This window comes from Hemitrygon akajei, chromosome 26, assembly GCF_048418815.1.
Source record: "Hemitrygon akajei chromosome 26, sHemAka1.3, whole genome shotgun sequence".
NCBI classification, from domain to species: Eukaryota; Metazoa; Chordata; class Chondrichthyes; order Myliobatiformes; family Dasyatidae; genus Hemitrygon; species Hemitrygon akajei.
The window spans coordinates 47,138,465-47,151,899 of record NC_133149.1 but is presented as its reverse complement, the minus strand read 5'-3'; the positions used below and the strand labels follow the sequence as shown (position 1 = coordinate 47,151,899).

The 13,435-nt window shown below is 41.7% G+C and overlaps 1 protein-coding gene across 3 annotated transcripts in view; it reads left to right on the top strand.

The window, feature by feature from the left end:
* ncapd3 (non-SMC condensin II complex, subunit D3) overlaps positions 1-13,435 on the top strand; it is a 252,013-nt gene that overhangs the window by 192,360 nt on the left and 46,218 nt on the right. For all 3 annotated transcript variants that reach the window (XM_073030150.1, XM_073030151.1, XM_073030149.1), the window contains 3 exons: positions 134-271; positions 11,181-11,314; positions 12,216-12,412. In XM_073030150.1, the coding sequence (XP_072886251.1) occupies positions 134-271; positions 11,181-11,314; positions 12,216-12,412 (469 nt within the window). The remainder of the gene's footprint in view (positions 1-133; positions 272-11,180; positions 11,315-12,215; positions 12,413-13,435) is intronic.

Below are 13,435 nucleotides of genomic sequence, written 5' to 3'. Positions count from 1 at the left end.
ATTTGAATTTATGTTTGTCTTAATGAAGTAATAACAAGAAAGTTGCCATTAAATTGCTATTAATTTTAGTTTATTTCTGGCTCATGTTTAATACTTTAAATGTGTAATAAAGCTGACTTCTGTTTTATTTCAGTTTTGCAGAGTTCTGTTTAGTCCACCTGCTCTTGAAAAGAAACCCTGGTACCTTCTCTCAACAGTTTCTTGAATGCATTTTCCACTTCAACGCCTATGAAAAACATGAAAAGTACAATAAGTTTTCTCAAACTGAGCGGTATGTATACTTCAACTTTAAATGATAGTTATGTTGTATTGACATCTGAAGCCTGAAAAGTCTTCTTACAAATAACATTGAATGCTTTACAAAATTCACATTAAAGGTAACCTGATTAGTCAGTAATATCAAAATAGATTGTGGGAACTGTATCATCTGATTGCCCTCTATTAGTCAGGCTAAAGGTAACTACTAAATGGGTGTTCTCTTTTTATTTACGTTACCTATTAGATTTTTTAAAAACTACTTGCATTACATAAATTAAACATGCAAGTTAACAAACGTAGGAAGCTGAAAGAAAAACAAGAAGTTGTATGTGCAGACAGAAATATTTTAGGTGTGTGACCTTTAGTCATACTGTGGAAAGGTGCAAATATCAATGGTTTTAGGATTTGCACTAGTTTTCTGCTTCTCTTTCATTATTCATAACACTACACAGGATTCTGGCAATTCTGTCCAAATTAAATGACAATATCAGCTCCAGATTTCTTGAACTATAACCTAAATGTAAAAGTTGTGGGATTCTCAACGTGCTTTCACTGTTAGATCATTGGTACAGAATTGTCATTTGTCTGTTAATACAGTGCACAGATTTTCAAACCCTGATTTATTAAGTTCATTTTAAGCAAGAATTTCCTGATCAGTCAATATTTTCTGACTTGTATTTTGTGTTGCACACCATTCTTTTCCCCATTTGAACAATGTTAATGCACCTGATTTTGTTAATTCATGGCTTTATTGGGGGAGATCCTGCATGACCAATTTCACTGCATTGTTCAAACATAAAGTATTGATGAGGGCAATGTGGTTGAGACAGCCTACATGAACTTCAGCATGGCCTTTGTTAAGGACATATAAGAAATAGAGCATAGAGTCCATATGTTCCTGTCAGATTAAAAGGCAAGGATAACAGGATTAGGAAACTTTGGTTTTCAAGCGGTATTGAGGTCCTGGTTAAGAAAAAGGAGGTGCATTTAAGGTATTGGCAGAAAGGAGCAAATGAGGTACTTGAGTATAAAAAATACAAGAGAACACTTAAGAAGGAAATCAGGAGGGCAAAAAGCAGGAATGAGGTTTCCTTAGCAAACAAGATGAAGGAGAATCTTATGGGATTCTACAGATATGTTTAGAGCAAAAGGAAAGCAAGGGACTAAATTGGTCCTCTGAAAGATCAGAGTATCATCAATGCATGGACCCTAAAGAAATGGGGGAGATCTTGAATTGAATTTTTGCATCTGTATTTACGCAGGAACCAGGTGTAGAGTCTGTAAAAGTGAGACAAAGTAGTAGCGAAGTCATGGACCGTATATAGATTACAGAGGAGGAGGTGTTTGCTGTATTGAGGCAAATTAGGGTGGATAAATCTCCAGTGCTTGACAAGGTGTTCCCTCAGATCCTGTGAGAGGCTAGTGCAGAAATTGGAAGAGCCCTAGCAGAGATATTTAAAACATATTTAGCCACGGGTGAGATGCCGGAGGATTGGAAGATAGCTAATGTTGTTCCATTGTTTAAGAAGGGCTCTAAGAGTAAACCAGGAAATTATAGGCTGGTGAGCCTGACATCAGTAGTGGATAAGTTATTGGAATGTATACTAAGGGACCAGATATATAAGTATTTGGACAGACAGAGACTGATCGGGGATAGTCATCATGGCTTTGTGGTAAGCTATGTCTAACCCAACTTTCTGTTGATGAAGTTGCCAGAAAGTTGATGAAAGAAAGGCAGTGGATGTTGTCTACATTGAATTTAGCAAGGCATTTAACAAGGTCCCAAATGGTCAAGGGGTTCAGTCATTTGGCATTCAAGATGGGGTAGTAAATTGGATTAGACATTGGTTTTGCAAAAAAATGCCCAGGTATAGTTGCCTCTCTGACTGGAGGCCTGTGAATAGTGGAGTACCACAGAGATCACAAGACATGGGTACAGAATTTGGCCATTTGGTCTATCAAGTCTGCTCCGCCATTCAATCATGGCTTATCCCTCCTCAGCCCAGCTCTCTGGCCTTCTCCTCATAACCTTTGATGCTGTGGCCAATCAAGAACCAACCCATCTCGCCTTAAATACATCCAACAAACTGGCCTCCACAGCTGCCTGTTGTAACAAATTCCACATATTCACCACCCTCTCATGAAAGAAATTTCTCCACATCTCTGTTTTAAATCCTGAGGCTGTTCCCTCTTGTCCTAGGCTCTCCCACCATGGGAAACATCCTTTCCACATGTACTCTGACTAGGCCTTTCAACATTCGAAAGGCTTCAATGAGATTCTCTCCCCCCCCCCCCCCCCCCCCCCATCCTGGAAAATTGCAAATGTCACTCCACTCTTTAAGAAAGGAGGAAGGCAGCAGAAAGGAAATCATAGACCAGTTAAACTGACCTCAGTGGTTGGGCAGATGTTGGAGTCAGTTGCTAAGGGTGAGGTTATAGAGTACTTGGTGACACAGGACAAAGTCAGCATGGTTACCTTCAGGGAAAATCCTGCCTGGCGAACCTGTTGGAATTCTTTGAGGAGATTTCAAGTGGGATAGATAAAGGGGATGCAGTGGATGTTGTATATTTGGAGTTTCAGAAGGCATTTGACAAGGTGCCACACATGATGCTGCTTACCAAGTTACGAGCCTATGGTATTACAGGAAAGTTGTTGGTATGGTTAGAGCATTGGCTGATTGGTAGGGTGAAGAGAGTGGGAATAAAAGGATCCTTTTCTGGTTGGCTGCCAGTGACTAGTGGTGTTCTGCAGTGTTGGGACGACATCTTTGTATGCTGTATATCACTGATTTAGATGATGGAATAGATAGCTTTGTTGCCAAGTTTGCAGATGATACGAAGATTGATGGAGGGGCAGGTCGTGTTGAGGAAACGGGGACGCTGCAGAAAGACTTGGACAGATTAGAAGAATGGGCAAGAAAGTGGCCAATGAAATACAATGTTGGAAAATGCATGGTCATGCACTTTGGTAGTAGAAATAAATGTGCAGACTATTTTCTTAATGGGAAGAAAATCCAAAACTCTGAGATGCAAAGGGACTTGGGAGTCCTTGTGCAGTACACCCTAAAGGTTAACCTGCAGGTAGAGTCGGTGGTGAGGAAGGCAAATGCAATGTTAGCATTCATTTCAAGAGGTCTAAAATACAAGAGCAGGGATGTGATGCTGAGGCTTTATAAAGCACTGGTGAGGCCTCACCTTGAATATTGTGAACAGTTTGGGGTTCATTTAAGAAAAGATGTGCTGGCATTGGAGGGGGTTCAGATGACGTTCACAAAGATGATTCCAGGAATGAAAGGGTTATCATATGAGGAACGTCTGATAGCTCTGGGTCTGTACTCACTCGTATTTAGAAGGATGAGGGGGAATCTCATTGAAACCTTTCGAATGTTGATAGGCCTGGACAGAGTAGATGTGAAAAGGATATTTCCCATGGTGGAGGAATCCAGGATAAGAGAGCACAAACTCAGGATAGTGGGGTGTTCATTAAAACAGAGCTGCTGAAAAATTTCTTTAGCTTGAGGGTGCTGAATTTGTGGAATTTGTTACCACAGGTAGCTGTGGAGGCCAGGTCGTTGGATGTTTGAAAGACAGAGCTTTTGATAGGCTCTTGATTGGACATAGCATCAAAGGTTACGGGGAGTGGGGCTGAGGAGGAGAAGAAGGATTAGCTGTGATTGAATGGCGGAGCAGACCTGATGGGCCAAATGGCCTAATTCTGCTGCTATGTCTTGTGGGCTTGTATACTTGAAAAAGTTTTTTCTGTCCACCTTGATATTGTTTGCTTGTCTGCTTTCATATTTCATCTTTTCCCTCCTAGTAATTCTTTTAGTTGTTTTCTGTAGGTTTTTAAAAGCTTCCTAATCCTCTATCTTCCCGCTAAATTTTTGCTTTGTTGTATACCCTCTCTTTCACTTTTACACTAGCTTTGACTTACCTTATCAGCCACGGTTGTACTATTTTGCTATTTGAGTATTTCTTTGTTTTTGGAATACATCTATCCTGCACCTTCCTCATTTTTCACAGAAATTCAAGCCATTGCTGCTCTGCTTTCATCCCTGCCAGCATCTCTTTGCAATTTACTTTGGCCAACTCCTCTCTCATACCACTGTAATTTCCTTTGCTCCATTGAAATACTGCTATGTCAGACGTTACTTTCTCCCTATCAAATTTTAAGTTGAACTCAATCATATTGTGATTACTGTCTCCTTTGCTTTCCTTTACCCTAAGCTCCCTAATCACCTCCGGTTCATTACATAACACCCAATCCAGTATAGCTGATCCCCTCGTAGGCTCAATGACAAACTGCTCTAAGAAGCCATCTCATAGGCATTGAACAATTTCCTCTCTTGAGATCTATTACCAACCTGATTTTTCCAATCTACCTGCATGTTAAAATTTCCCACGACTATCATAACCGTGCCCTTTTGACACGCCTTTTCCATTTCCCATTGTAATCTGTAGTCCATATCCCAGCTATTATTTTGAGGCCTGTATATAACTTCCATCAGGGTCCTTTTACCCTTACAGTTTCTTACTCAACCCACAAGGATTCAACATCATCCGATTCCATGTCACATCTTTCTACTGATTTTATGCCATTCTTTACCAGCAGAGCTACGCCATCCCCTCTGCCTACCTTCCTATCCCTCTGATCAGTGCTGGGTCCATTGTAGTTTGTCATCTATATCAATGGTCTGGATGATAATGTGGTTAACTAGATCAGCAAATATGCAGATGACACCAAGATTGGGGGTGTAGTGGACAGTGAGGAAGACTATCAAAGCTTGTAATGGAATCTGGACCAGCTGGAAAAATGGGTTGGAAAATAGCATATTGGAAGTTAATGCAGACAAGTGTTGGGTGTTGCACTTTGGGAGGACAAACCAGGGTAGAACTTGTAGGGTGAGCGATAGGGCACTGAGGAGTGTGGTAGAGCAAAGGGATCTGGGAATACAGGTCCATAATTCATTGAAAGTGGTGTCTCAGGTAGATAGGGTTATAAAGAAAGCCTTTGGCACATTTGCCTTTATAAATCAATGTATGGAGTACTGGAGATGGGATGTTATGTTGAAGTTGTATAAGATGTTGGTGAGGTCCAATTTGAAGTACTGTGTGCAGTTTTGGTCACCTACCTACAAGAAAGATGTAAATACGGTTGAAAGAGTACAGAGAAAATTTACAAGGATGTTGCCAGGACTTGAGCTCCTGGGTTTTCAGGAAAGGTTAAACAGATTAGGACTTTATTCCCTGGAATGCAGAAGATTGAGGGGAGATTTGGAAGAGGTATACAAAATTATGAGGGGTATAGATCAGGCAAATGCAAGCAGGCTTTTTCCACTGAGGTTGAGTGAGATGAGCTAGAGGTCATAAGTTAAGGTTGAAAGGTGAAATGTTTAAGGGGAACGTGATGGGGAACTACTTCACTCAGGGTTGTAAGAGCGTCAAACGAGCTGCCTGCGGAAGTGGTGTATGCAAGTTCAATTGCAACATTTAAAAGAAATTTGGATAGGTACATGGATGGGAAGGGTATGGAGGGATATGATCCAGGTACAGGTTGATGGGCAAACACGAGGAAATCTGCAGGTGCTGGAAATTCAAGCAACACACACAAAATGCTGGTGGAACGCAGCAGGCCAGGCAGCATCTATAGGAAGAAACACAGTCGACGTTTCGGGCCGAGACACTTCATCAGGACCCAAAACGTCGACAGCACTTCTCCCTATAGATGCTGCCTGGCCAGCTGCGTTCCACCAGCATTTTGTGACAGGTTGATGGGACTAGGCAGATTAATAGTTTGGTATGACCTAGATGGGCTAAAGGGCCTGTTTCTGTGCTGTACTTCTCTATGACTCTTAAGAACATAAGAAATAGTAGGGGGAGGCCATCTGGCCCATTGAACCTGTTCCACCATTCAGTAAAATCATGGCTGATCTGGTCATGGACTTGTCTCCACCTACCTGCCTTTTCCCCATAACCCTTAGTTCCCCTGCATGCACAAGCACTCCCAAGTCCTTCTGCATAGCAGCATGCTGCAATCTTTTACCATTTAAATAATAATCTGACCTTCCATTTTTTCTTCCAAAGTGGATGACCTCGCATTTACCAACATTGTACTCCTTCTCCCAGACCCTTGCCTGCTCACTTAACCTATCTATATTTCTCTGCAGACTCTCTGTATCCTCTGTACAATTTGCTTTTCCACTCAATGTAGTGTCATCAGCAAACTTAGATACACTACCCTCGGTCCCCTCTTCCAGATCGGTAATGTATATTGTGAATTGTTGCGGGCCCAGCACCTACTCCTACAGCCCACCACTCACCATTGATTGCTAACCATCCATGTATCTGAACTCTCTGCTTTCTATTAGTTAACCAAACCTCTATATGTGCTAATACATCACCCCATCTCTATGCATCCTTATGGATAAATCTTTTACGCAGCACCATATCAAATGCCTTCTGGAAATCCAAGTAAATAACGTCCATCTATTCCCATTTATCCACTGTGCTTATTACATCCTCAAATAACTCCAGTAAATTTGTCAAACAGGACCTGCCTTTGCTGAATCCATTCTCCTTTCCAGATGCATCGCTATTTACATAGAAACCTACAGCACAATACATGCCCTTCGGCCCACAAAGTTGTGCTGAACATGTCCCTACCTTAGAAATTACTAGGCTTACCTATAGCCCTGTATTTTACTAAGCTCCATGTACCTATCCAGGAGTCTCCTAAAAGACCCTATCGTATCCGCCTCCACCACCGTTGCTGGCAGCCCATTCCACGCACTCACCACTCTCTGAGTAGCACCTTTTTTCTTTAATGATAGCTTAAAGCATTTTCCCAACTACAGATGTTAAACTAACTGGCCTATAGTTTTGCCTGCATCCTTTTTTGAACAGTGGCGTGACATTCACCACCTTCTAATCTGCCGGAACCTGCCCAGAGTCCAGAGAATTTTGGTAAATTATCACCAAAGCCTCTACTATAACTTCTGCCATTTTTTCAGTTCCCTGGAATGCATTCCATCAGGACCAGGGGACTTGTCTATCTTCATGCCTACAAGTTTGCTCAGCACTACCTCTTTAGTGATAGCCATTGTATCGAGGTCCTCACCTCCCATCGCATCCATATCATCTCTCTTCGGCATATTAAACGTGTCCTCCACCACGAAACCAACACAGCATATGCATTCAAAGCCTCAGCCATTTCCTTACTATCCAATATCAATTCCCCCTTGTCATCCTCAAGAGTCCTTCATTCACTTTGGCCACCCTTATCTGTTTTCTTTATTTTATGCTAGTTTATTTTCATAATGTATCTTCCCTTTCTTTGTTGCTTTTAAAATTTTCCCTATCTTCCTCTTATACTCTTGTATACATGAGCTTTTAGTTTGATGCCTTCCTTTTTTTCCTTAGTTATCCACGGCTAACTTTCCCCACCCTTACTGTCCTTGCATTTAACTAGAATATACAGTTGGCCCTCCTTATCTGCGAGAGATTGGTTCCGGGACCCCTCGCAGATACCAAAAAATGCAGATGCTCAAGTCCCTTATTTAACCTGTCAAAGCGGTGGACTTTAGGAACCAGCGGAACCCCGGACCTTATTTAACCGTTCTCAGAATGGTGGTCTTTAGGACCCGGCGGAGCTCTGAATCCACAGTGTTTATGTTCACGAAAATGATCGCGATTGAAAATAAAGTGGAAATAATAAAGCAATCGGAAAGAGGTGGAACGCAATCGGTCATTGGAAAAGCATTCGGCTACAGTCGGTCAACGATCAGAACAATTTTAAAGGATAAAGTGAGAAAGGCCCTGCCCCGATGAAAGCTACAATTATTACTAAGCAATGCAGTTATTACTAAGCAAGCAATTATTGAAATACATACGTTCTCTTAAGTGTTTTATGTGCATAGAAAGGTAAAATATGTACTATTTTCTAAGACAAACGTTTGACTAACTGACGCTAAATAATACTGGATGTAGCTGTTCCGACTTACTTAGTAAGAGAATTTATGATTTTTTTCAATCCCAATCCACGATAACCTACACACATCCTCCTGTATACTTTAAATCATCTCTACATTACTTACAATACCTAATACAATGTAAATGCTATGTAAATAGTTGTTATACTGCATTGTTTCGGGAATAATGACAAGAAAAAAAAGTCTGCGCATGCTCAAACAACAAGTGCTAGAAGAGCACTCGCTGATGTACTGGTCACTGATGCTGTGTACTTCTCTAAGCTGGTAGAGTCGCCATCGGTTGCAGTCTCCCTGAACATGTGCCAGTCAGTGTGCTCAAAGCAGTCTTGAAGAGCAGAGATGGCTCCTGCTGGCCAGGTTTTCACCTGCTTCTGAACTGGTCTGGAGCGCCTGACGAGCGGTCTGTATGCTGGGATTAGCATAACAGAGATGTGGTCTGAGTATCCGAGGTGGGGGCGGGGCTCTGCCTGGTACGCGTCAGGGATGTTTGTGTAAACCAGGTCCAATGCGTTCTCCCCTCTCGTTGCAAAGTCCACATACTGATGGAATTTGGGGAGCACTGACTTAAGGTTCGCGTGGTTAACATCACCGGCGGCAATAAACAGACCTTCAGGGTGTGCGTTCTGCAGTTCGCTAATAGCCCCGTACAGTTCACAGAGCGCCTCCTTAGCATTAGCGCAGGGGGGAATGTAGACACCGAATATAAGGACAGAGGTGAATTCCCGTGGCAAATAAAATGGTCTGCATCTAACAGTCACAAACTCCACTAGCGATGAGCAGGTCTGGAAACCAGCACAGAGTTATTACACCATTCTGTGTTGATGTAAACACAGACACCGCCACCACCGCGAGTCTTACCGGAGACAGCTGCATGTCTGTCCAAACAAAACAAAGCTAGCCCGTCTAGCTGGATGGCAGCGTCTGAAATCCCATCAGTGAGCCATGTCTCTGTGAAGACAAACGCACAGCAGACTCTGTACTCCCGCCGAGTATTATGTTGGAGTTGGATGTAGTCCATTTTATTGTCCAGGGAGTGGACATTGGAGAGCAGAATGGACGGGAGAGCCGGCTGGCTAGGGTTTGCTTTTAGCCTGGCACGGACCCCTGCCCATTTGCCTCGCTTCTGCTTCCTCGCACATCGCTTTCAACATCTCCATCTCTGGCTCCCAACATCAGGCAAGTCGTAATTCAGCCAGTAGATCTTTGTGAAGGTTTGTTTTTGGGCGATCTCTGTATTGTAGTAGTATCTGGCAATGGTAGATAGCCGCTCTGTTATCCATGTGCCCTAATCAAAAATTGTGTATCAAACTTAAAATAGAAAATTAAATTAAAGTAACACCAGGTCTGAAAGGCCTATGACATTTACAACTGTATAATGCTCCTGGCACTGTCATGAAATATGGTAGCAAGGTGTTCAGAAGTCTCACAGCCTGGGGGAAGAAACTGTTACCCAACCCAACCTTGTTCTTATATTGTGGTACCTTCTTCCTGATGGAACAGATGGAGGGGGGGTATCCTTGACAATGCTGGGGGCTTTGCAAACCCAGCGCTTTTGGTATTTGTCTTGGATGGGGGGGTCCCCCAGTGCTTCTCTCAGCAGTCCTCAAAATCCATTGCAGGGTCTTGCGGTCAGATGGTTTGCATTTCCCAGTACCAGACAGTGATACAGCTGGCCAGGACACTCTCAATGATCCTCCAGTAAAATGTGGTTGGAATTATTGTGGGGAGCCTCACTCACCTCAATCTCCTCAGGAGGTGGAGGCACTGATGTGCTTTCTTGACTAAAGAGGCAGTGTTGATTGACCAGGTGAGATCATCCATAATGTGCACTCCATTTAGATGTGAATGCAGGAAGTATGATAAGTACTTCACAAATGACTGGAACATTGGTGACGTTGATAGCAAGGAAGGTGGTCTTGGGCTACAGGACAATATTGATCATTTGGGAAGATGGCTAGAGTGATTGCAGGTGGATTTTAATCCTGACAAGTGTGAAATGATGCACTTTATAAGAAAGAGGGTTAGAAAGGCTAAGACCCTTCATCAGGACTTAGGTGCTTTGCTCTGGATTTCCAGCATCGACAGAATCACTTGTGTTAAACATTCATTTAGCCACAGCTGGAATATGGTGTGCATTTCTCATTGCCACACTTGAGGAAAGATATGTCTACACTGGCGAGGGTGCAGAAAAAACTTGCTAGAATGTTACAGGAGATGGTTACGAGAAAATGGATAAGACTGGATTTGTTTTCTTGGAGCAGAGGATAGAAGGATACAAGAATATGAGGACATCAATAAGTAGATAGCAGGAAATTTTTCCCCACAGCAGAGCTGTGTGAAGCTAAAGGGCACAAGTCTGGGGTAATGTTAAGGGATCTGTAGAAGAATTTTTTTCAGATGGTATATGGTTGGAATATGCACTACCTGAGGGGTGGTGGAGACATGTACTTACAATTTTCATGAAATCTGTAAACAAGAACTTAAATAGCCAAGGCTATGGACTGAGTTGCGTAAATGTAGATTGATAGTTTATGGTGGGCCTAAGGGTCCATTTCTTTGTTGTATGACTATGAGCAATTGAAGATGAAAAACTTCAGTAACAACATTCAGCTACTTTTAGCAGGAGGCTGTGAACACTCTTCCATGAGAACACAACCCATAACCTGAGTTTCATAAAGCAACCAAAAATCATTGTAATTCAAAGTTTTTTTTTCAAGTAAATACAAATGGTGCAATTCTCTCTATTTTAAGTTTACAGCTATATTCATAAGAAAATTAATATTTTGCAGTGTTGTAATTCTTTAATTTTTCTGAACAGTTGATGTGTGTCACAGATTGGCCAGTTAAAGTCCTGGCTCTTATTGAATGTATTCAGTATTTTTGGAGAATGGAGTGTTCCATGTTTTGACTGACTGTTCTGTCCATCTCCAACAGAGAGAGGAAACTATTTTCCTTGAAGGGGAATAAAAACAAAGAGAAACGAATGACTATTTACAAGTTCTTGTTGCAACACTTCACAGATGAACAACGCTTTAATGTTACCAATAAACTTGCTCATGATATCCTAGGTATGATTTTGTGTTCTCTCTCAAAGTTTCTGGTGCAGTTCTAGATCTAATAACAGAATTATACATTAAGTGTTTGTACATCACTTCATACATTATACTATATATCAGCATATACTACACTGAAATTTGTTTTCTTGTAGTCAAAGAAATACAACAGAATCAATGAAATTAATTACATACAAAGACTGGCAAACAACCAATGTGCAAAAGAAGACAAACTATGCAAACACATAATAATAATAATAATAAATAATACCTACAGCATCAGTTGTAGATTCCTTGAAAGTGAGTCCATAGATTCACTTTCTGTAGATTTCCCTAGATGTAAACTTTGATTAGCATAGGATGGATCCGTGTTAGATAATGGGAATAATGCATGTGGAAGCATTATTACTGGAATGATGCATGATATACTGTACTCACAAGTGTCAGATGAATCAATTTAGAGATGCAGAATGGTATCCATTCGAAACTACCTGCTATTTTCTTTGGTTATTTCCATTCAATATCAATATTAAATTCTCTTTGACCTTTTTTACTTAAATATTCTTACATGTAATGGGTGGCATATTAGCATAGTGGTTAGCACATCAGCATATTGGTTAGCGCATTGCTGTACAGCACCAGCAATCACCAATTGGGGTTTTATTCCTGCCACTATCTGTAAGGAGTTTTTTACATTCTCCCCATGACCACATGAGTTTTCTGGGTGCTCCGGTTTCCTCCCACATTCCAAAGATGTATGGTTAGAGCCTATTAAATGTGGGTGTAATATATTGGCATCCGAAGCATGTGATATTTGCGGGCTGTCCCCCGCACATCCTCACTGAATTGATTTGATGCAAACCACGCACGTCATTTTTGAAAGAATTATAATTTCAATATTTTAATGTAATTTTAGCATGTTTTGTTGATGGAATACTTCCTTTGGACATGGAGGCAAACGAATTGCTGTCGGACACATTTGTGGTTATGAGTTGCAAGGAGATCAAGCTGTCTTCTATCAGAGCAAAACTTAGTGATGAAGTTCAGCTGGATGATGAAATGGCCATGGCTAATGCAGTCATGCAGGCAGCACAGAAAAAACTCATTTCTCAGGTAACTACAAATGCTAGATAATGGCAATGCATGTTCACCTTTGATAAGCTGGCCGCCCAAGTGTTTTTAACACTATGTTATGATTTCTAAGATGTTCATGACTATGCATTATGTTTTATTTAAGATGAATGGGGAAATGTCTGGGGTAAGTTTTTTCTTAAACAGAGTGGGCATGTGAAACACACTTCCAGGAATGGTGCTAGAGACAGATACGTTGGAAGCCTTTATTTATTTATTTATTTATTTGGTGGTGCAGCGTGGAGTAGGCCCTTCCGGCTCTTTGAGCCATGCCACCCTAACAATCCAACAATCCCAATTAACCCTAACCTACTCACGGGGCAATTTACAATGACCAATTAACCTACTAACCAGTATGTCTTTGGGCTCATGGGAGGAAGCTGGAGCACCTGGAGAAAAGCCATGTGTTCTATGGGGAGAATGTACAAACTCCTTACACAATGGCGCCGGAACTGAACTTTGAACTCCAAAACGCCCCGAGCTATAATAGCATCGCACTAACCACTACACTACTGTGGCCCCCTTTAAGAAACTTTTTGATATGCACATGGGTGACAAAAATGGAGGGCTATGCAGGAGGGAAGGGTTAGTTTGATCTTAGAGCAAGTTTGCTGATGATGCTAAGCTGGGTGGCAGTGTGACATGTGATGAGGATGTTAGGAGAATTCAGGGTGACTTGGATAGGCTGGGTGAGTGGGCAGATACTTGGCAGATGGCGTTTAATGTGAATAAGTGTGAGGTTATCCACTTTGGGAGTAAGAACAGGAAGGCAGATTATTATCTGAACGGTGTAGTTAGGTAAGGGAGTAATACAAAGAGATCTAGGAGTCCTTGTTCATCAGTCACTGAAGGTGAATGAGCAAGTGCAGCAGGCAGTGAAGAAGGCTAATGGAATGTTGGCCTTTATTACAAAGGGAATTGAGCACAAGAGCAAGGAAATCCTCTTGCACTTGTACAGAGCCCTGGTGAGACCACACCTGGAGTATTGTGTACAGTTTTGGTCTC